Consider the following 19,249-nt stretch of genomic DNA (forward strand, 5'->3'; position numbering starts at 1 on the left):
AACTTCGTACTTATGCACGCAGTGTAGTCTGCTAGTTGAGGTACTGGACTAAGAGCAGGGAATCCTGAATTCTAGCTCTGCCTTGGACATAAAGCCAGTTGGGCACCTTGGGCCAGGCCCTCTGTTACCCCTAGGAAGAAGACAGAGACAAGCCACTTCCAAAAATGCTACCTAGAAAACTGCACAGACTTGTCCATGTACTTGACAGGAGCCAAATCTGACTCAAAGGAAGAAAGTAGCCCATTATCGTTTACGATCTATTAAATCAACTAAAAGACAGTGATACTAAGATTTTTTGGTCCCAGGCCAAAATTCAGTTCAAATAAGTGTTTTGTTACCACTACCCCCAAAATAAATCCATATGTATTGTTACCAACCCAAGAAAATAGACAGATTAGCTTCTGAATCATTTTATCTGATGCAAAGAACACCCCCTTCACATTTGAAGGGGACTAGGTCACCAACTGCTGCTGCATAGACAGACACTGGGTGTGTGTGTGTTTCAAAACAAAAAAAAAATAAGCAAGTTCCAGAGGAAGAAAACCTTAATCAATAACTTTATTTTTAAAAAGCCAAAAGTACTGTCTGCTCCAAAACAATTTCTGCATCTCCCGAGTGGCAAAAAGCTGGTTTCCTCTACTTAAGTGTGGTACAAGCCTCCCAAGCTTTTTTGGGGGGGGTGGGGTGGGGGTGGGGAAACAAGACTGAGATTCAACAAAGGGAACATCAATATTGTGTTCCTTTCAGACTCTGTTATCCATATCTAACTTCTTTGTGCTGGAGTACTGCCTGTGTCAGTCTCAAGACATCAGGAAAGCTCTCTAGCTTCTACCCTTTCTCAGTGGAGGATATATGCCAACAACCAACCATTTCTCCCTTGTTACATGTTAATTTTTTTTAAAAAAGGTTCAAATCCAGCTTGGCCTACTGGCTGTGTCAATATTTGCTCATTCTGTGGCAGGGAAACAATGTTCTGGGTTGCAGAAGGACCAATTTAGAAAAAGGCCCTAAAATTGGGAGACGATGTGCTCCTCCTCCTCCCATGAGAGAAACTGTAGCTCAGTTGACATCAGAGAAGCACCCTTCATGAAGGGCAAGAAATAGCTAGCTGGATCTCAAATGACACATGCCCAGTCTTTCTGCTGGTCCAGGGCATTCAGAGGGTCCCTATTGTCACACTAAACCTGGGCCAGGAATCCTCAGAGGCAGTGATCGGCTCCCACAGCATCCTGAACACACTGGAATCCTTGTTCTCTGTTCAAGGCAAAGAGAATAATGTGAGGTCTTCCTCTGTACCTTGGGGATAAGAAGGAAAATCTCAACTCAAGTAACCTCCATAGATGCTGAAAACACCACCAAGCCCTTGGTATGGTTCTCTTTAGAGGACAGATCCTTCAGCTTCTGGGAGAAAGGAGTCCTGTGATCAACATCTACAAAAGCTCAGGAGGCAGCACCTCAATAGCAGAAACAGTATTACCTTGGCTTTTCATTTGGTCTATTATTCTTTGCTTGTGAGAGAAACGCACAAAAAGCAAGATGTGTCAATAAAAAGTAGCTAAAGTGAACTGTATATAGCAATCACCACCACCTGCTACAAGAGTGTCCTTGAATGACAGGGGGAGTGTAGATTTTGCCAAGAGAAGCAGCCAGAAGGAGGAAAGCCTGCTTTTCCGTTGCAAAGAAAGGTATCATGTGACACTGTTGATGTAATAATGTATTGACTTAGTCATGATAAAAGCTTAGTTTAGGAGTAACAGAATACATAACTTAAAATAATTGTGGTATTATTAGAGCAAATCATGGAGCTTAATATTTTAGTTCTAAACATGGGCTGAAAGGAACTTAACCTTCCACTCACCTCAATAGAACCTCAAGCTCCTGCTTTACGGCACCCACAACAGGTGGTCCATGGTAAGTAAGGGCTGTGTACATTTGGACCAAGGAGGCACCTGCCCGTATCTTCTCCAAGGCATCCTGGCCGGTGCAGACGCCACCCACGCCAATGATTGGTATGCGCCCTGGGAGAAAGAGCATTTACAGAAAGGGAAACCAGTGCCTCTTGCTGCCTCTCCCTCCTCCCCTTGATCCCATTACCTTGGGTTAGAGAATACATCTCGCTGACCATCTGGGTGGAGAGCTGTCGTAGGGGAGCACCACTCAGCCCTCCTGCTTCACTGCAAGAAGCCCCACGAAGGGTCTCAGGACGGCTCACAGTGGTGTTGGTCACCACCAGTCCATCGATGCCCAACTGGAAAAGGAGACAAAACACTGAATTAGAGCAGTGGCAAACCCACGGCTCCTAGTCCCTTCCAATGCTCATCTGCGTGTGAAGAAGATGGTCTCCAGCCAGCAGTGGCTGCTGGAGTGGGGAGCCCGTGAGGGAAACGACAGGCCCACCCTTGTCCTGGGGCTCAGTACCTGGCTCACAATGCTGGCAATGTCCTGTTTCTCTTGGCTTGTCAGGTCTGGTGCAATCTTCACCAGCACAGCCGGTTTGTGCTTACCTGGGAGGGAATCCCGCTCAGCCAGGACCTGCCAGAAACAGAGATGCTGCTGTGGCTCCAGGCCAAGGCCATCTCTCCAATGGGCAGAACAGGACCAGCCACGGAGTGACTCACACTAAGGTGAGATGCTCTTGCTGGGGGGAGCAGGAGGACAATATGCAAAAGAAGCTGCTTCCAATGCTCAGGAGACCAGATGAAGACAAAGACTGCCAGGCTGGGCAATGGGCATTCACTAACCACGCATGACCTGTTCCCTAATTAGGTTTTCTTTTGCACAGCTCAAAGCGTGTGCCAGGCTGCTGGGCACAGAACACGCCAGCAGGGTGTTCTAAGGAAGAGAACAGCACCGCAAGGCCCAAGTAAGGACCCTACCTTTGTAAGTAGGAGATGAAGGTCTGCTCTGCTCTGCAGGGCCCGCAGTCCTGGCGTGTTCGGGCTGGAAACATTCACCACCACGTAATCAGCCAGCGGACCCAGCGTGCGCACTCCTGCAACGTAGTCAGCAGCTGCATCCACAGAATACTTGTTCTTTCCCAGATTTATTCCAAGGGGCATCCCCGCTAAAAACAAAGGAACCACAATGGAGTGAGTATCCCTGAAGCCAGAGGCACCCTACTAGGAAGAGCAGCATCAAGGGAGCACAACAAAGAACTTTGCAGGTTTTTCAACTGATGATGGGCAAGAGCCTGGGAGCACTCAATAATCCTTTCTTCGGAACAGCTATAGGTAACTTCTTTGTTCTAAAGGCTATTCCAGCAGGCAGACAGGCTTTGGCTCCCAGACAGCAGCAACGGTGGCTTTGCAACAGCAACAAACCTGTAACCTCGGGGCAGCAGCAATTGGGGTAGGGGAGACCCAGCTGCACTGCAAAGGCCACTGCTGCCTCACCTTTGCTGAGCTGGTGCTGAGTGACTTGCCGGGCTCGAAGCCTGCGCTCCACCACAGCGTGCCCATGGCTATTAAACCCATACCTGCGAGGGAACAAGAGCTTCAGTGGGCCTTTCCTCCGCTAGCAGTTTCCTCCTCCCCCTCCCGCCTCTACCTCACCCGGAGCCCCCACCTGTTGATAATCGCCTGGTCTTCGGGGAGCCGGAAGACCCGGGGCTTGGGGTTGCCTTCCTGGGGCTCGGGCGTGACGCTCCCCACCTCCACAAAGCCAAAGCCCATCTTGTAGAGCCCGTCCACGGCCTCTCCGTGCTTGTCAAATCCAGCGGCCAGCCCCAGCGGGTTCCGAAATCGCCGCCCGAAAGCCCGGACCTCCTAAGGGGAAGTCCCGGGAAGGAAAGCTGACGCCCTGGCCGAGCGGCTGCGCCCCCCTCCCTTCGCCCGGCCGCCTCCCCTCCGTACCAAGATCTCCGGGTCGGCCGGGCCGGGCCAGGGCACCACGCCCAGAGCAACGAGGCGCACCGCCAGCCGGTGGGCGGTCTCGGGCCCCACCACGCGCTGCAGGCCCGGCATCAGCCACCGGCGGTAGAAGCGCTCGTCGCCCCTCGCGGCCAGGTGCGCGGCGAAGATCAGGCCGCCGCCCCCGAGAACCACGGCGGCCTCCTTCAGGCGCTGCGGGGAGAGAAGCGGAGCGTCGCTGCCCGTCCCGGCCCCCCGCTCCCGTCCCCTCCCCCTCGCTGCCTGGGGTGGGAAGGGCTGGGCGGAGGGGGCGCCCGACCTCGCTCACCCGCAGCTCGCCGGCCATGGCGGAGGCGCGAGACCAACTTCCGGCGGGGCAGGAAGGCCCGCCAAGTGCTCCGGCGCGTGCACTCTGGAGGGCGGGCCGGGGGTGGGGGCGCCCGAAGATCCCTGGCGAGGCTGGCCGGGCCCGCGCCCCGCTGGCTTGGCCGGGGTCCCCTCGCTCCCCCGCGGCGGCCGTGCCCGCCTTTCCCTTCCGCTGGGCCCGTGGCGATGCCCGGCGGAGCCTCAGCTGCCGTTCTCACCCCCCGGGTAGCGCCGCGAACTGCTCCTCCTGCCGCCGCCGCACCCCCCCCCCCTCACGGTGTCCCAGCGGGGCGGCGGCCGCCGTTCTCCAAAGCAGCGCTGGTGACTCCCCCGCACGCGCGTGCCTGTCCGAGCCGCTGTCAGGGCAAGTGGAGCATCTCCTTTTCCCCCGCCGCGCCCCTCGGCTGGACGGCCGTGTGAGCACCAGCTTTGCCTTCCCGGGGCAAGACGCCACTAGCCTCCGGCAGGCGAGCTGAGGCCGTCGGGCTGGGCTTAGGAGATGGGTGGCCCTTAGGCGGGGACCGCTTCCCTTCCCACATGCAGGACAGGGCCAGGTAAGTTCCTTCTCAAGGAGAGCAGCGCCTGCACAGGGCGAGCCGCCAAGCACGGCTCCCCTCTGCAGGCCAGCAAGGACCGCGTCAATAGAGCTGACGCAGGTAAGCTTCCACAGCAGACCCTCTGCCCATCAGCTGTACAGCCCCAGCGGAAGCGCGAGGCTGATGCCACTTACGCCCCACAGAAACACCCTTCTTTTCTGTGATGCTCCCAAGCATAGTGCATCCTCTGCTTCATAAAGGGATCTACGCCCAGCCAAGACTAAGGTTGCCTTTTTTCTGCATGTGAAGGACATGCAGGCTACCTACCCTTTTCTGATCCAGCATTTTCACCCATTTTTGCTTTAGCAAAAGGTGGCATTTGCTACTGTACCTTGTTTTCCTTCAGTTTTGGCTTGGTGATTCATTTTTCAGTTAACAATATTAGCCTCAACCAAAGCTATGATTTCAATTACCCACTTTCAAAACTTGCCTACAAGTTGACTACAAACACAAGACAAAAAGCCATGCTCTTATCCAATTTTACCACCTTTTTCTCTTTCTGAATGCTATGAAAATCTGGTAAAGATGGGCTGGCTCTTGACCTCTAGCCATTCTGAGACACTCAGGAGTTCAAATTGTGGAAAAGTCTAGCTTTGGAAAAAGAAATAAGCATCTCCATAAGCTCTCATCCTTGAGTTAAAACATCACACAGAGAGATCTGAGAAAGCATCCTTAATGTAAATGGGATGACTAGAAAGGCTAAAAAAGGAGTCCCAGATATGATGACAGGTATTACATTTCTCCCGTTCTTTAAAGATACGTAAGCTCTCGCATAAAGTAACTTCAGTTCGAAAAGCCAACAATCCCGAGATCTGTGCAGACTCTGAGCAAGGACCTCTCGTGTGGGGAAGGGCTTGGCTTAAACCAATCTGAAGAATACTTCCCCCCCCCCACTATTTGTGGGGGGGGGCATCATTATCTCCACTATTGTCCACAATAACATGGAACAAGATTATAGGGAAGCCCCTGAAGTACATTGCAGCTATTTCAGCATCCAGTTCAGTCTCTAATCTTGCAGCCATATTCTTTTCCTCAACTTACACATGAGTTGTAAGAGAATACAGGTGAGCAATGGATAAGGACCAACCATTATACCACTTGCACTGGAGGTCAGAAGGAACCACTGGAAAACAGCACAGCCTTCTCTAACAGCCCCTTTTATCAAGCAGATTGTACTCTCCAAGACAGACCCAGTGAAGATCACACTCAAGTTTATTCAGAGCAGAGGAGGCATGAACCATCAAAATTGTCCCAGAAAAGCCATGTGAACAAATTACATAAAGAGGCATTTCATGAGAGAGCAGAAGTTTCCTCTGGGCATCATAGCAGATGGTGCTGTGGTGGTGCTGCCATCAATGGCTTTGTCCCACAGGCCAAACATGGACAAGGTGGGGGTTGGAAACCTAGATGTGACACCCACCGAGCAATGGTCCCATACCCAGCCTGCTGGACCCTGCTGAGGCAGTCTCTTCCAGTCTCTCCGAGCCAAGCCTGCAACTGGTTTGCCTCAAGGAGCGTACCTCCGCCTGCCCACCTCACGCACACAGGCTGCTGCATCAGCAGGACCCTCAGATAGTCTTGGCTCTGGCTTCCCTCCCAGAGAAAAGCAGTGACTGCACTAAGGGCTCCCTGAGAACACACCAGGCAACATCAAGCTAGCAGAGGCCTTAAGGCAGCCCTTTCCACAGTATATATGCCCAGGAGGTAGGGGAGTGTGCCCCTGTTCCACCAAGTTGTCTAGACTCATCCAGCTACAGTTGCTGTCCTGTCTTTTATCCAAAGGAGCTGCTACTCACATCACCTCCACGCCGCCCCCCTGAGAAGAGATTATCTAGGGCCACCGAGGCAGCACAGGGGAATGGCTTCTTGCTCCCATCTGGGAAGGGCTCCAAAGCACCCACAGAGCAGCACAATTTGGTGTAAGTAGAGCAAGAAGAAAGGCCAAGAGGAAGACAAGGAAGTGAGGAAAAAGCACCCATTACAGCAACAGGGTATGCAGCTCTTAAGTTTTCTTTTTCAGCTCCTCGAACCTCCGGGACAGATCATCAAAGTCAATCTCGTCTGAGGCAGATGTGCTGGTGCCAGCAGAAGCAGCAGGCAGTGTATCTGGCACAGATGGCAACTCTGGCAACACAAAGCGATCGCCCGAACGGGGCATGGGGACTGGTGGCTGCCCCTTGGCTTCTGGCTTCACATGTGGACCTGTGGCAGAGAGGGCAGGTGAGGAGACATTACAAGCCCTGGGCAGGCCCAAGGCAACACAGAACAGGAGCTGCTGCTCCTAGGCCCAGTGGGGACTGGCAGGAATAGTGCCCAGACAGCAGGAGATGCATCCCTGCAGGCCAACAGCCTGCCCAGTGTAGGGAGCTGAATTCTGTCTCGCATCCAAGACAGTGAATGAAAGTGCTGGTGCTCTTGTGAGGCCTCCCAGGGCTATGTTGCACGGTGCAGGCTTTTGCAGCTCTTGGGGAATCAAGTCGCTGCCACTTCTTCCCAAGCCAAATGCAGCAGCTCAGCGTGTCTTACCACAGGATAAGCAAGGCTCCCTGACCTCCTCTGGACTTACCAGTCACAACATGTAAGGATGGCGCTTCCTTGTCAGTATTCTCATCATACACCTGAAACAGGCACAAATGGATTTGGCACATGGTCCTGGCATACGCTGCACGAAATACTTCTTCCAAAGGCTCTGCTGTAAAGCCATGTGGCTTTTGTCTATCTCCCCAGGCTGGGAGGACTGAGGAGCATATTTTTCTCCAGCTCAGGAGTCAAAGCCCAAAGCTCTGCTGCTGGGTGGGACAGAAAGGCAAAGTTTCTGCAGAACAGGATTATCTTTGGGGATGGAGAGAAAGGGAGCAGGGAACACAGACTTTCTCTAGGAAAGTATTTCATCACTATTGGAAGGGAGCAAAGCATGAAGGTAGGTAAACATAGCAAGTAAGGGGGAAGCCCTGAAAAGCAGCTTTGGTACCTCAACAAGCAGAAAAAGCACCTCTCACAGCCAGCGCTTGACCACAGCCCTAACCCAAAATTTCAGATGAACAGTTCCTCATAGGCATTGGGAAGGTCAGGGATATGCGGGGGGGGGGGGGGGGGGGGACACGACAATATGCCCCAGTTTTCTCCGCCTGGCTCAGATGCCGAAATTTAGTTTCTGCCAAACTGTGGCCATCTGTTTGGTAGAACTTGTGGAATGTGACAATTTTTCTCAGTTGTGAAATGTATTTTTCATTTCATGCACCATCTTAGAGGACACACATCACTGACATTTTCCTTGGGTGACACTTACAGATTCATATGTTGGAGGAATTGCTGGAATTGGAGGAGGATGAAGGCCAGTGAATGGTTGGTAAGTACCCACGGGTAGCCCATTGAAGCTCTCCTGCAGAGATTAGAAAGGTCCATTAGACCCCAGTGCCTAAGCAGATGCAGCTCATTGAGAGAAAATGAAGCAGGCCGCATCTTCAGAAAGAAACGCCGCTGCAAACTCTCACATCCCCAAGCAAAACTACCTGCCTCCACAGTCCTGTACGAATCAAGATTTAGTTAATTACCGGCCCCTTTGGACGTGGGTAGGAGAAAGGAGGAACTGGAGACGGCATCGGCAGGGGCAAGACTCCTTCGGGTCCAGGTAATGGGGCCATGAAGCCACCGCTGCCGCCACCACCACCTTTCTTGATGTCATCCACAAATCCTACATCGATCAAGTCTGCTTCTACACCTGCAGGAGCCTCAGCCTGAGAAAGGAAATGGCTCAGTCTCACAAGTGGGAAAGATGCTAATAATATACAAAGTCACTTGCTGAGATGGGTAGCTATGCAAACTAATTAAATAAATAAAAAGAAATACAGCTCTGTGGCAAAGTATTCCCCCCCTTTTCTTTTTTGAACATTTGTGTTATCTTTGCTACTGAATTTTAATAGAACTTCATAGGTGTCCTAACCATCCATGAATGACATCTTAAATGGAGAAATAAAACCAACGCTTTTACTTGTTTCCTTGATTACATAAAATCATCCAACATGATATACCACTGTGAAACAGTAATTGCCCACGTGACTCAGTAATTGGTTGCCTTATTCTTAGCTGCGGTTTCTGCAATCAAGCACTTTCTTAACTGGTGATCCATTTCTCTGTGGTGAACTGCTTCAGCCCAGTAACAGTTGAGGTTTTTCTAGCGTGAATTGCTGATTTTAGTCCCACCACAATGTTTCTGTGGGGCTTAGATGTGGCTTTAACTTGGTCACTCCAAAATACTAAATTCGTTCCTTTTCATCCATCATCTTGTAGACTTGCTTCTACAGATAACTGATTCGGTATGACCCATGTGCTTCAGATGTCAGAAAAATGGCCTGAAATTCATAGAATTTCTCATAGAATTCTGATATGGACAGAGTTCATGCTTTCCTCAATGATGTAAACCATTCAAGTAGCAAAACATCACCAAACCTTGACACCTAATAACTAGCGTAAGATCTAACTAGAAAGTTTGGATTCCACCAGATGTAATACTTGCATAGCCCCAACATTCCATTTCTGCCTCATCTGGCCATAGAGAGTTTCTCCAGAAGTCTGGAAGGTTATTGAGAGGCATACAGATCCCCCAAAACTGTTTGAGAGTGAGTTCCTGAACGATTTTATGTTGTACATTTGGGGAGGGATTTTTGAAGGATAACCACTCTCAAGGAAGAATTATCGTCTTCTCCAGTTCAAGGCTATTTCTCTAACTGCAGGACTGCTGGAACCCTCATACTTCAGAAATTATTTGGAAATCTTTTCCAGACCGATTGATGTCATTTTAAGAAATTTGTTTTCAGCAGAGCATGAACATGTATAGTGAAAATTTCACTGTGATGGGGCAAGCACAGGTTTTGAGATTTCTCTAGGACAAAGCAGTCCTGATTGTACTCACACAACTAGCTATAGCCTTCACCTTTAATTAGGTTGAGTGAAAGGAAGTACAATTATTTTTCTATCCTGACACGTTTATGAAAAAAATGAAGCTAGAATCAAATGCTGGTGATATTTGTTCACTCAGAGTCCATTTGGATATTACTAACACCCAAATGAAGCTCCAGAAATGTTCAGTGACAAAGATATTAAGAATCAAAGATATTAAAAACACAGGAAAACTGAATTTTTCACTCTCTTCTTCACAGAACTGTGTCAGCTGAGAGCAGACCCTCCACATCACACTGCAGTGAGAAGCCTACTACACTGCCACTTACCATGACCACAGAATCCGGTTCATAGGGCACATTGTAGTTCTTGGCAATCTCAATCAAGTACCTCTCCACCAGGATTTTAGGAGGTGCTTCTACGTTCAGCTTATGCATTAACTAGAAGATAGAGAAGAGGAAACGTAGTCAGTCTGTTGAGCTAAGCAGGGATGGCAGCTTTTACTAGGAATCACCCAAGGGAAAAAAAAATCCAAGGATAGACTCATTATCACCTCTCCGTATGGATCACCACAATTCCCACCCTGTGAAACTCCTTTCTGAGATACCCTTCATACAGCCATCTCACCATCAATTACATTACCCTCCCGCTTCTTCTCACCCTGTCATTAACCGTTCCAATCTGGTTGCTTCGGCATAGCTTGCCATATTCCTTGCTGTATTTAGCACATAGCTGATCAGCAACCTAGCACAGAAATAGCACATTTAAGAGACAAACCAGAACTCATTGGCCATCCCCTAAAGCGGAGCAGAGAAACACTATGGCTCTTTTGTGGTTAGAAGGCTTAAGCTTATAGACAGAGGAACCAGCTTTAAATCTCAAGCAAATCAAGGAAATTCTCAAGTGGTTTGGAAAGAATCACATCTGCTTAACTTCAAAGGAAAATTAAAAAAAAGCAAACTGTTTTGCCAACTAATGCCAACAAACTGTGCTGAGCCTTCCAGGAAATTGGGCAGCAGCCCAGAGTCCGTTTGTTCTCACATAGCTGGTACTACTCACAATTTTCAGCTCAGCCACCTCTGACTGCAATCGAGGAGCTGCCCAGATGAGGGTAGACACTGCTTCTGCCAGGCCAGAGTCCAGCTCTCTGCAGAAACAGCATAAAGTTATGGAAGAAGTCACTCCAAAACACCTTATATCTCTCAAAAAGCAGATCTTCATGTGAAAAGCAAAAAGTCTGCCAGAACACTGCCTTTCCCAGAAGCTTCTTTCTGCTACCTGGGCCTTACTTCATTGAATGAATGAGGCCAAAGCGAGCTAAAAGCAGGTCACAATACAACTCCAAGATCTCCATGGCTTCCACCAGGTAATCCTCCCGAATAATGTGCTCCACACGGATACGAGCCCGTTCATCCTTGCCAGCGGAGAGATAATCAGCAATTTCCTTCCGGGCCTTCTGGGCCAACTCAGCTGTAAAACAAGGAAGCAGGAAATAATCTGCTCGCCTGCTCTGGCCCTCTATTCTGGAGCCGGGATTCTGCCGCGGGAGAGGGCTAGGCAGGAAGTACCATAATGCCACGGTTTTTACCACAGCTCCTTCCGCTTTTCAGCACTTAGCTTCCCTCGCTTCAATTTCAACGCATAAGGAACCGTTTCCCTGGTTAAGACGGGCATCCCCAGACCCGAAGCTGCAGGAGCGGGGAGAGGCACTCGAGCACATAAGGGACGGGAACGGCAGGCTTCGGCCCGCCACAGACGCGCGTCCGCTTACTTTTCTTTTTCTCCAACAATTTCAGACGATTAATGACGAGACGGAGATTAACGCGCAAGCGCTCAGCCTTGAACCCGGAGCCCAGCATGCCGTCCAGGTCCCGTAACTTGGGGGCGAGGCAGAAACCGTCCGTCAGGTGCGCTCGAGACCGGCGCCGCCCGCCCCACCCGGCCAAGGACGCGGCGAGCCCCACCGCTTCCGGGAATGACCCGAAGAGGCGACTCCGGTCACTTCCGGCCTGTTTGGGCCCAGGCGTCACCCGAGGCAAACTCCCAAGCCCAGGGCCTGGGCCCAAAGCGGCCTCCGCCCGATCCTTCCCTCCCGCTCCGGAGATCTCAAACAGGAAAGAAGCCGGGCTAGGCCTAGCGGCGCCCCGGCGGAAAGAGAAGCTGGCGCCGGGGCTCAGCGAGCGCAGAGGCAGCGAGGGTATACGCCTCACCTCCGTCGGGTCCACTGCACGGAACTACGTCAAGCCGACGCAGGAAGCTGCAGCGCGCGCGTCTATGGCACTACTTCTCGGGCGGAAGGACCCGCCAGCAAGGAAACGGAAGCAGGGACGCTTTTCCGGATGGGCAATCTGCGTTACCGTCCTCGCGGCCCCACCGACTCCCGCGGCTCCGGATGCGAGGTTCCGGCGTCGCGGACGCCTTTACACCTGCCCCGCCTGGGGCGCTGTGCTGGGCCGGCGCCCTCCAGTAGATGGTGCGGCGGCGGCGGCGGCGGCGGCGTCTGCCGGGTCCCCCCGAGCGCTGCCGGAGAGCAACCGTGACCCCCTTCGGCTCCGCCCGCCCGGGCTTCGCGCCAGGCTCTCCGCGCCCTGCCCCGGAGCCCCCCGGTGGCTGCGGGACGGCCGGGCCGGAGCTGCGTCCTGCCGTCGGAGGGAGGATCCAGCGCGGCGCGCGCCCGCCGGCCGGTCCCCGTGCACGAGCCGGGCGCTCCCGCCGCCGCGCCGCCATCTTCTCCTCGGCGACCCGCCGGGTGGTTCTTTGTCCACCGCTGCTGCCACGCCGCGGGCCGAGCGCGGCAACGGAGGGCGGCGAGTGCCGCCAGGTGAGGGCCGGGCCGCGACGGGCTCCCGAGCGGGCGGCGGGCGGGCGGCGGCCCCTCGCGGCGCGGCGGTGACGCGGGGCTCTTCTCTCCGCAGGGGCGCCCCCGCGGGGGGAAGCCATGTCCCGCCGGAAACAGGCCACCCCCAATAAAGTCCGCTGTGAGTAATGGGCGGGGCTGCGGGGAGCGGGGCTCCCGCCCGAGGCGCCCGCTGTCCGAGGAGGAGCGCCCGTGGCCGCGGAGGGCGAGGCGCGGGCGGGCACCGGGCAAACTGGGGGCGCGGCGGTGCTCGCACGAGGAGACGGCCGGGGAGTCCCCTCTGCGCCTGACGGCGAGGGCCCGGAGTCCTTCCCGGGACTGCGGAGCCTCCGGGCATGGAGGGCGGTTCGAGTGATGCCCCCCGCTTTTGTTTTCAGGGGAGCAGGTCTTGGCTGGGCTGGAGGAGCACAAGCGGCGGGCAGTCATGAGGAAGAGCCTTCCGGGGCTGCTGGGGGTCCAGCCTCCCGTCATGGGGCAGGAGCTGCCACCGCCCCCAGGGAAACCATCCAGCAGCAGTGAGTTGCCTTTGCCAGCGGGCGAGGGGCACCAGTTTGTTCCTGCAGCGCTGGGTTCCTGCGTGCTGTTGGACATGCTCCAGAGCCATGGGTTTATGTTCCAGGTGACAGTGAGGAGGAGACCACCCAGGACGAGGCCTCTTCTCCTGCTTCTGAGGAGGACAGAGCAGGAGCAACTGTGAAGAAGGAACAGGGATCTGCTGAGCAGCTTGGGCACAGGAAGCCTGGGAGTCCAGGCCACGAGGCAAGTGCTTCTCCTGAACCTCAGTCAGGTTTTGGCAAAATGAAACCATGGGCCTTCCCCAGATATTGGCTAAGGCAGGTCCTTTGAGGGAGTAGCCTCAGTGCTCCATCTTGCTCTCACTGGGCAAGCTTAGCAGCAGCGTAGGGAGTATAGACTGCTAAGCTGGACGCTTTGGTTTTTGGACCTTAGTTTAGGCTACAGAATGAGAAGTCTCCTTTAAGCTATTAGCGCTAGATGGAAGAACTCGGGTCACGTAAGGTTGGGAAAAAGAACACTCTGGATTTCAAAGGATCCTTGTGAGCGGATGTTCTAGGGAACATGCAGTTGATTGCTATGGGACAAACAGCACAGATGAGCCTCTTTTATCCTGTTCTTACAATGCGCTTGATTTTCCCACAGAGCCCCACAGAGTCCAGACAAGCAGCAAAAGCACGTGTTGTGCTTCTTTGAGGAATAGCCAGAAGATCGCACGGTCCTGCCTTTTTTTCATTGGCTTTCTCTCTCTTTGTAGATGGGGTTACATGCTAACCCAGATGCCTCGATGGGACTCTCCCGCTGTCCTCTTTGCCAGCTAGAATGCGGCAGCAGGGAACAGCTTGTGACTCACGTGTATCAGGTATCTATCTGGAGGGGTGCCTGAGGCTGTTCTGCCAGCTGGACTGCCCCTGCCCTTGCTTCTCTCCAGGCTGAGCTTTCTCACTCTGGCTGGGGAAGATGTAGCATACGCGGGATGCCATTTCACCAGCCGTCCCAGGGAAGGCCTTGTGGGTGTCTCTCCTTCAGTCCCTCCCGTAGGGACAGGGCAGTCGAGCCTTTACCTCACAGCCCGGCCTCGTTTGCAGCACACAGCGGCTGCAGTCAGTGCCAAGAGCTACCTGTGTCCTGTCTGCAGCCGAGCACTCAGCTCCCCAGGGTCGCTGGGTAGGCACCTCCTCATCCACTCTGAGGACCAGCTGTCCAACTGTGCAGTATGTGGGGCGCGTTTCACCAGCCACAGTACTTTCAACAGGTGAGAAACTGCGGCAAAAGGCGTCTAGGAAGAGTTAGTATTGATTCTCCTTGGCCAGTGTGACCCAGGTTGCTTTAGGAGGTCCTAGTGGGGTCTTGGTGGGAGGTGCAGGAGAGGCTTCAGCTGAGGGAGCCTTTGGCTAGCTGCAGCAGGTGCTTCCCTCGGGGATTCGTGGTTGTTTAACAGAGGACGCACGGGCCATGAGGCCAACTCAGGGATTCTTCCTGCCCTTGCCGATTTTTGCTCTTTTGTAGTGAGAAGGTGCCAGAGGTGCTGTCTGGAGATGCTCTGCCTGTTCCTCCCCAAGAGGGTTCTTCTAGTGCCGAAGAGAAAGCTGCCACTCTCAGCCCTGCTGTGTATCCTGCTGGCATCCTCCTTGTGTGCAACAGCTGTGTGGCTTACCGCAAACTTCTGGAAGCTCAAGCCCCTGGGGTGCGCAAGTGGGCCTTGCGGCGGCAGAACGAACCCCTGGAAGCAAGGCTGCAGCGCCTAGAACGAGAACGCACAGCCAAGAAAAGCCGCCGGGACAACGAAACCCCAGAAGAGCGGGAAGTGAGGCGCATGCGGGACAGGGAGGCCAAGCGCCTGCAGCGGATGCAGGAGACAGACGAGCAGCGTGCACGGCGTCTGCAGAGAGATCGTGAAGCCATGCGTCTCAAACGTGCCAATGAAACCCCCGAGAAGCGGCAGGCTCGCCTCATCCGGGAGCGTGAAGCAAAGCGGCTGAAGAGGCGGCTGGAAAAAATGGACATGATGCTGCGTGCTCAGTTTGGCCAGGACCCCTCAGCAATGGCGGCACTGGCTGCCGAGATGAACTTCTTCCCGCTCCCTGGGGGAGGTGTGGAATTGGACGGCCCATTGCTCAGCAAAATGTCCTTTGAGGAACCAAGCCCCAGCACGCTGCACTGAGCACTCTGGGCTGGGCTTTTTGTGTGCCAGTGCACCTGGAATGTGGCCAGCACACCGTTCCGCTCTGTGGGTGCTACAGGTCGCCATGGAAATGGCTGGTTGTGGGGAGGAGAAAATAAATCACCTGTATGTGTCCCACGCTTTTGGTCTTGTGTGCTGGTTGCATCGCAGCCTGAGGAGGGAGACTTCAGGCTCTGGTGAGGCTCCAGACTACACCCCCCTCCTCCCCCAGTCTTAGCTGAGGTAGATGGGAACTGGAATTTAACATCTGGAGGCAGCCACTTCTTCCCTGAATAGTTTAGCCTAATGCTGGTGCCAGCCGAGTCAAGGGGAACTCTTGGAGGAGGATTAGGAGAAAGCTGCATGACCTGGTAAGCAAAGAGCAACCTGTGAATCAGGGAGCGCGCTGCTGCTTAGCACTGGGGCTGAAAGCGGTGAAATGGGGAACAGCCAACAGAGCGGAGCTGGCTTGACGGTCTCTCACTGCCCAGTGAACAAGAAGAAAAAGACTGACAATGCTGGATAAAATCCTAACCTGGGCTGGATCTCCCCCTCCCTACCATTGTTTTCCTCTAGGCCAAGCAAAGTGGCAAGGGAGGACCAGACCAGCCTCTGCCAGAGAATCCAATCTCCTCTTGGAACTTTGTGCTGGATTGGACAGAGCTATTTGCGCCACAGAAAAAGATGCCTCAACTCAGCCTGCTCTTGTGTTTTCTTTAGGAAGGGCAAATTGGATAGGAGGGAGGGGGATCCAAGGGCTGGCAATGACAGAGGCCCTAAGTCTTCCCATTTTCTGGAAGCGCTAGAATGTCCTGTGAATTTAAAGGAGTTAAATTCTAGGGCTGTAGTTTCACCTTTGTAAAATATTTGGCATTCAAGTTTTCGAAAAAGTATGATTAAGATTGCAACCTCTATTGTTGCATTCTTTAAAAAAATGTAAATTAAATGGATACTGGATGTTTCAAAAGGTTTTTCCTTGGAGGGATGGGTCATTTTGTGCACCCCAGTCCCCTGTAAAGGGTCAGGGCAGTACCACTATCCTCTTCCATCTCACATGCATAATTAAAGTTTGACCATGTACCATCAAGTTGGTATCAACTCTTAGCAAGCACATAGGATGATTGGTCTCCAGGCTGGTCCTTCAGGTCTCCCAATGGTGCACCCATCACCACTGTAACCAAGTCCATCCACCTTGCTGCTAGTCATCTTTTTCCGTTTTCTTCTACCTTTCCCAGGGTAATGGTTTTCTCAAGGGTGGTGATTCTCTGCATATGTCCAAAAAACAATAATTTGACCCTGGTCATTTGTGCCTCAAGTTTGACTGATTTCTTCTATGATCTGTTTGTTTTCTTGGCTATTTCAGAAGTCTCCTCCAACACCAAAGTTCCAGACCACCAGTACTCTTTGTAGTCTGCTTCTTCAAAGTTTATCTTTCACATCCAGAGTATCACAGGGATAAATAAATACTGCTTGTACAATTTTTTTTAATCCCACCTTGAGAGGGAGGTTCTCAACTCAAGGCAGTGAATACCTAGTACTCCTGCCTATTTTCCCCACAACCACCCTGTGAGGTGGATTGGGCTAAGAGAGTGACTGGCCCAAAGTCACCCAGCCGGCTTTCAGTTCTGATCTTGGTAGGTGCATCGTGGCATCTGAGTATCTTTTCCAAAGCATTCATTGCTATCTTACCAACTGCTACTTTGCAGCATATTGTTTTTGATGCTTATTCCTTTATTGTTGACAGTCAATCCTAAAAAGCAAAAGTAATCCACTACTTCAGTATCTTCATTGTCAGTTCTAAGGCTGGTTATTATACCTATGGTCGTTAGCTTGGTGGTCTTTATATTTAATTGCAGTCTCATTTTTTTCAGAGCTCCTTGACTGATTACTGAAGCTTGCAGAACATTTCCCTTTTTGGATATCCGAGTAGTGTCATCAGAGCACAGGTTATTGATGTTTCTTCCTCCAGTTTTAAAACCATGTTCATCTTCCAATCCAGTCTCCCTCAATAGATACTCAGCATATAGGTTAAATAAGGGGAGAGTATACAGCCCTGACTCCTTTGTTGACCTGGAGCCAGTTTGTCTCTTCATGTCCAGTGTGTGGCTTCCTGACCTGCGTGTAAGTTTCACATGAAGACAATACAATGTTCTGGGATTCCCATTTTCCTAAGCACATCCCACAGTTTAACATGGTCAAAGGCCTTTCTGTAATTGGAGAAGCACACGATTTCTTTTGGTATTTTTTTGTTTTCTCAATTATTCAGTGTGCATCAGAAGTTACTCTGGCTCTTGTTCCTCTGCCTTTTCTAATGTCAGCCTGAACATCCGGCCTTTCCCTTTCCATTCAGGGCTCTAATCTGTGTTGGATAATCCTAAGAATTATTTTGCTAAGTATGAAATTAAGAATACCGTGGGATAGTTTGCACATTCTATTGACTCTGTCTTTGGTACGCAGACTGACCTCATCCGATCTTATTCACTGTGTTCTTCAAATTTGCTGGAATAGTTTGATTAGAACATTTACTAATTGCTTCCGACTTGGTAATGATCAGAGTGCTAATCTAACTTAATCAGTACTTCTAGAACTTGAGGTTCTTGGAAATAGAGGGTATCTTCTAAAGTTTTTTTTATTGTTAATATCCTTACTGTACAGAACTTCATACACTCTTTCCATCTTTGTTTGGTATTCTTTGAATTGTTATTGTCAATTGCATCTTTAGCGTACCAATTTGAGGTTGAAACTTTGAGGTCAGAAATCTTTTGGAAAACATTCCTTGTTTTTCCATGTCTGTTTCCATCTTCAACGTCTTTACAGACATAATACTATCTTACCTCTTCTAACAACTCTCTGAAATTCTTTGTTAAATTCTTTCCTGAGATCTCTCAGGTTCAATTTCTCTTGGCAATTTCCACTGTCTGCTCTGACATCCAGGTTAGTTTCTTCTGTTTCTTTTTTTTTATAATAAATTTTATTAAATTTCAAGAAAAGAATAAAAGCTACAAAGAAAGAGGAAACAAACTAAAAAAGTGTAGAAACACAAAAGAAAAACAAATTACAGAGAGATAACGGCTTCCGACTTTTAACAGCAAGGATACAGAAAATTTTCATAATCTCTTACTCTATATTAAACCAAAACACTTTATTTCTATAGGTCATTCCACTTTTAACACATAATAAAAATCACTAAGTACAGTTGCTCCTCCCCCTTATATTAAAATTAAGAAAAAAGAAAATTCATATAAACCTCTTAAACATCTTTCTCCCCTCCAAATGATAAAACATTTTATTATTCCCTCCTACCACTATTCTATACATTTCTCTACTATAATAACAAATCAAAAAGCACATAAATTGTCTATTATATTCAATACAATTATAATAATCTCAATATTCAAAACAGTGAATCCAAATCTTTAAAGGAAAATAGCATCAGTCAAATCCTTAAAGCAAACCAAATAAACATTCGTCAACCCTCATCCCATTTCAAAATAAATCAGAGCAGTTACATGCTTCCAAGAAAATCAAACAGCCCAGCTGCCCCTCTCAAAAATTCCAGGTTCTTTTCACGGCATTCCACCAGGAGATCAACCCTATTTATGACTTGCAGATCACTCTCTCCCTTAGATTTCTCCAAGTTCATTATCCAATCTTCACCCAGCATTTTGATAAAGATCCCAATCTCAGTCTTTAAAAAAAAACCTATCACTCTTAAATTCCTCAGTTTCATATCCTCAACCTGATGGCACATTTTAGATCTCGTATTTTCCACACTGTCCTGGATGTCTTGCATAAAAGTTTGATAGAAGTCGGAAGAAATTAGTTTAAGATCCTGGTGAAGGTCAGAAAGTATCTGTTTCAATTCCTCCATGTCTCACGCAGTAGATTATTGCACCCCCTAAGGGCTTAGTCAGCGAAAGTCAAAGATATTAAAAAGTTGTTTACTTGAAGTGAGAGTGAATTCTCAGGGGAAAGTGAACAGAAAGCTGAAAGTTCAAATCAGACG

At 50.8% G+C, this 19,249-nt stretch overlaps 3 protein-coding genes across 5 annotated transcripts; 1 reads left to right on the forward strand and 2 right to left on the reverse strand.

Moving 5' to 3' along the window:
* Positions 1–541: 541 nt before the first annotated feature.
* DHODH (dihydroorotate dehydrogenase (quinone)) lies at positions 542–4,241 on the reverse strand. Of its 2 annotated transcripts, XM_063312829.1 has the most exons (9): positions 4,177–4,241; positions 3,852–4,061; positions 3,565–3,764; positions 3,393–3,475; positions 2,877–3,064; positions 2,419–2,532; positions 2,095–2,248; positions 1,859–2,018; positions 542–1,254 (listed from the first exon to the last, which is right to left on the reverse strand). In XM_063312829.1, exons 1-9 carry the CDS (start codon positions 4,192–4,194, stop codon positions 1,200–1,202), a joined length of 1,182 nt encoding a protein of 393 aa, XP_063168899.1. In that variant the 5' UTR covers positions 4,195–4,241; the 3' UTR covers positions 542–1,199. The 2 variants fall into 2 exon arrangements, with proteins under 2 accessions (XP_063168899.1, XP_063168900.1); XM_063312830.1 differs by lacking the exon at positions 2,419–2,532.
* Positions 4,242–6,004: 1,763 nt separating this feature from the next.
* Positions 6,005–11,742, reverse strand: IST1 (IST1 factor associated with ESCRT-III). 2 transcript variants are annotated; one of them, XM_063313095.1, is made up of 9 exons: positions 11,481–11,739; positions 10,999–11,179; positions 10,769–10,856; positions 10,370–10,453; positions 10,039–10,149; positions 8,365–8,547; positions 8,100–8,192; positions 7,377–7,428; positions 6,005–7,012 (listed from the first exon to the last, which is right to left on the reverse strand). In XM_063313095.1, exons 1-9 carry the CDS (start codon positions 11,566–11,568, stop codon positions 6,813–6,815), a joined length of 1,080 nt encoding a protein of 359 aa, XP_063169165.1. In that variant the 5' UTR covers positions 11,569–11,739; the 3' UTR covers positions 6,005–6,812. The 2 variants fall into 2 exon arrangements, with proteins under 2 accessions (XP_063169165.1, XP_063169166.1); XM_063313096.1 differs by lacking the exon at positions 10,370–10,453 and having other exon boundaries at positions 11,481–11,742.
* Positions 11,743–11,969: 227 nt separating this feature from the next.
* On the forward strand, positions 11,970–15,381 carry ZNF821 (zinc finger protein 821). Its single transcript, XM_063313097.1, has 7 exons — positions 11,970–12,530; positions 12,625–12,687; positions 12,944–13,081; positions 13,186–13,305; positions 13,835–13,941; positions 14,168–14,334; positions 14,589–15,381. Exons 1-7 carry the CDS (start codon positions 11,984–11,986, stop codon positions 15,241–15,243), a joined length of 1,797 nt encoding a protein of 598 aa, XP_063169167.1. The 5' UTR covers positions 11,970–11,983; the 3' UTR covers positions 15,244–15,381.
* The last annotated feature ends 3,868 nt before the right edge of the window (positions 15,382–19,249 follow it).

This window comes from Candoia aspera, chromosome 11 (assembly GCF_035149785.1).
Source record: "Candoia aspera isolate rCanAsp1 chromosome 11, rCanAsp1.hap2, whole genome shotgun sequence".
In the NCBI taxonomy this organism is placed as follows: Eukaryota; Metazoa; Chordata; class Lepidosauria; order Squamata; family Boidae; genus Candoia; species Candoia aspera.

Excerpts from the sequence above, each read along its gene's own strand:
- DHODH (XM_063312829.1), bottom strand. Across the intron at positions 3,065-3,392 it reads TCAGCACCAGCTCAGCAAAG|CGGGGATGCCCCTTGGAATA; the intron begins GTGAGGCAGCAG and ends CTTTGTTTTTAG. Across the intron at positions 2,249-2,418 it reads TTGCCAGCATTGTGAGCCAG|TTGGGCATCGATGGACTGGT; the intron begins GTACTGAGCCCC and ends CTCCTTTTCCAG.
- IST1 (XM_063313095.1), bottom strand. The coding sequence starts at position 11,568 with ATGCTGGGCTCCGGGTTCAAGGCTGAGCGCTTGCGCGTTAATCTCCGT. Across the intron at positions 11,180-11,480 it reads ATTGTTGGAGAAAAAGAAAA|CTGAGTTGGCCCAGAAGGCC; the intron begins GTAAGCGGACGC and ends CTTGTTTTACAG. Across the intron at positions 8,548-10,038 it reads AACCGGATTCTGTGGTCATG|GCTGAGGCTCCTGCAGGTGT; the intron begins GTAAGTGGCAGT and ends TTCCTTTCTCAG.
- ZNF821 (XM_063313097.1), top strand. The coding sequence starts at position 11,984 with ATGGCACTACTTCTCGGGCGGAAGGACCCGCCAGCAAGGAAACGGAAG. Across the intron at positions 12,531-12,624 it reads AGGGCGGCGAGTGCCGCCAG|GGGCGCCCCCGCGGGGGGAA; the intron begins GTGAGGGCCGGG and ends TTCTCTCCGCAG. Across the intron at positions 12,688-12,943 it reads CACCCCCAATAAAGTCCGCT|GGGAGCAGGTCTTGGCTGGG; the intron begins GTGAGTAATGGG and ends TTTTGTTTTCAG.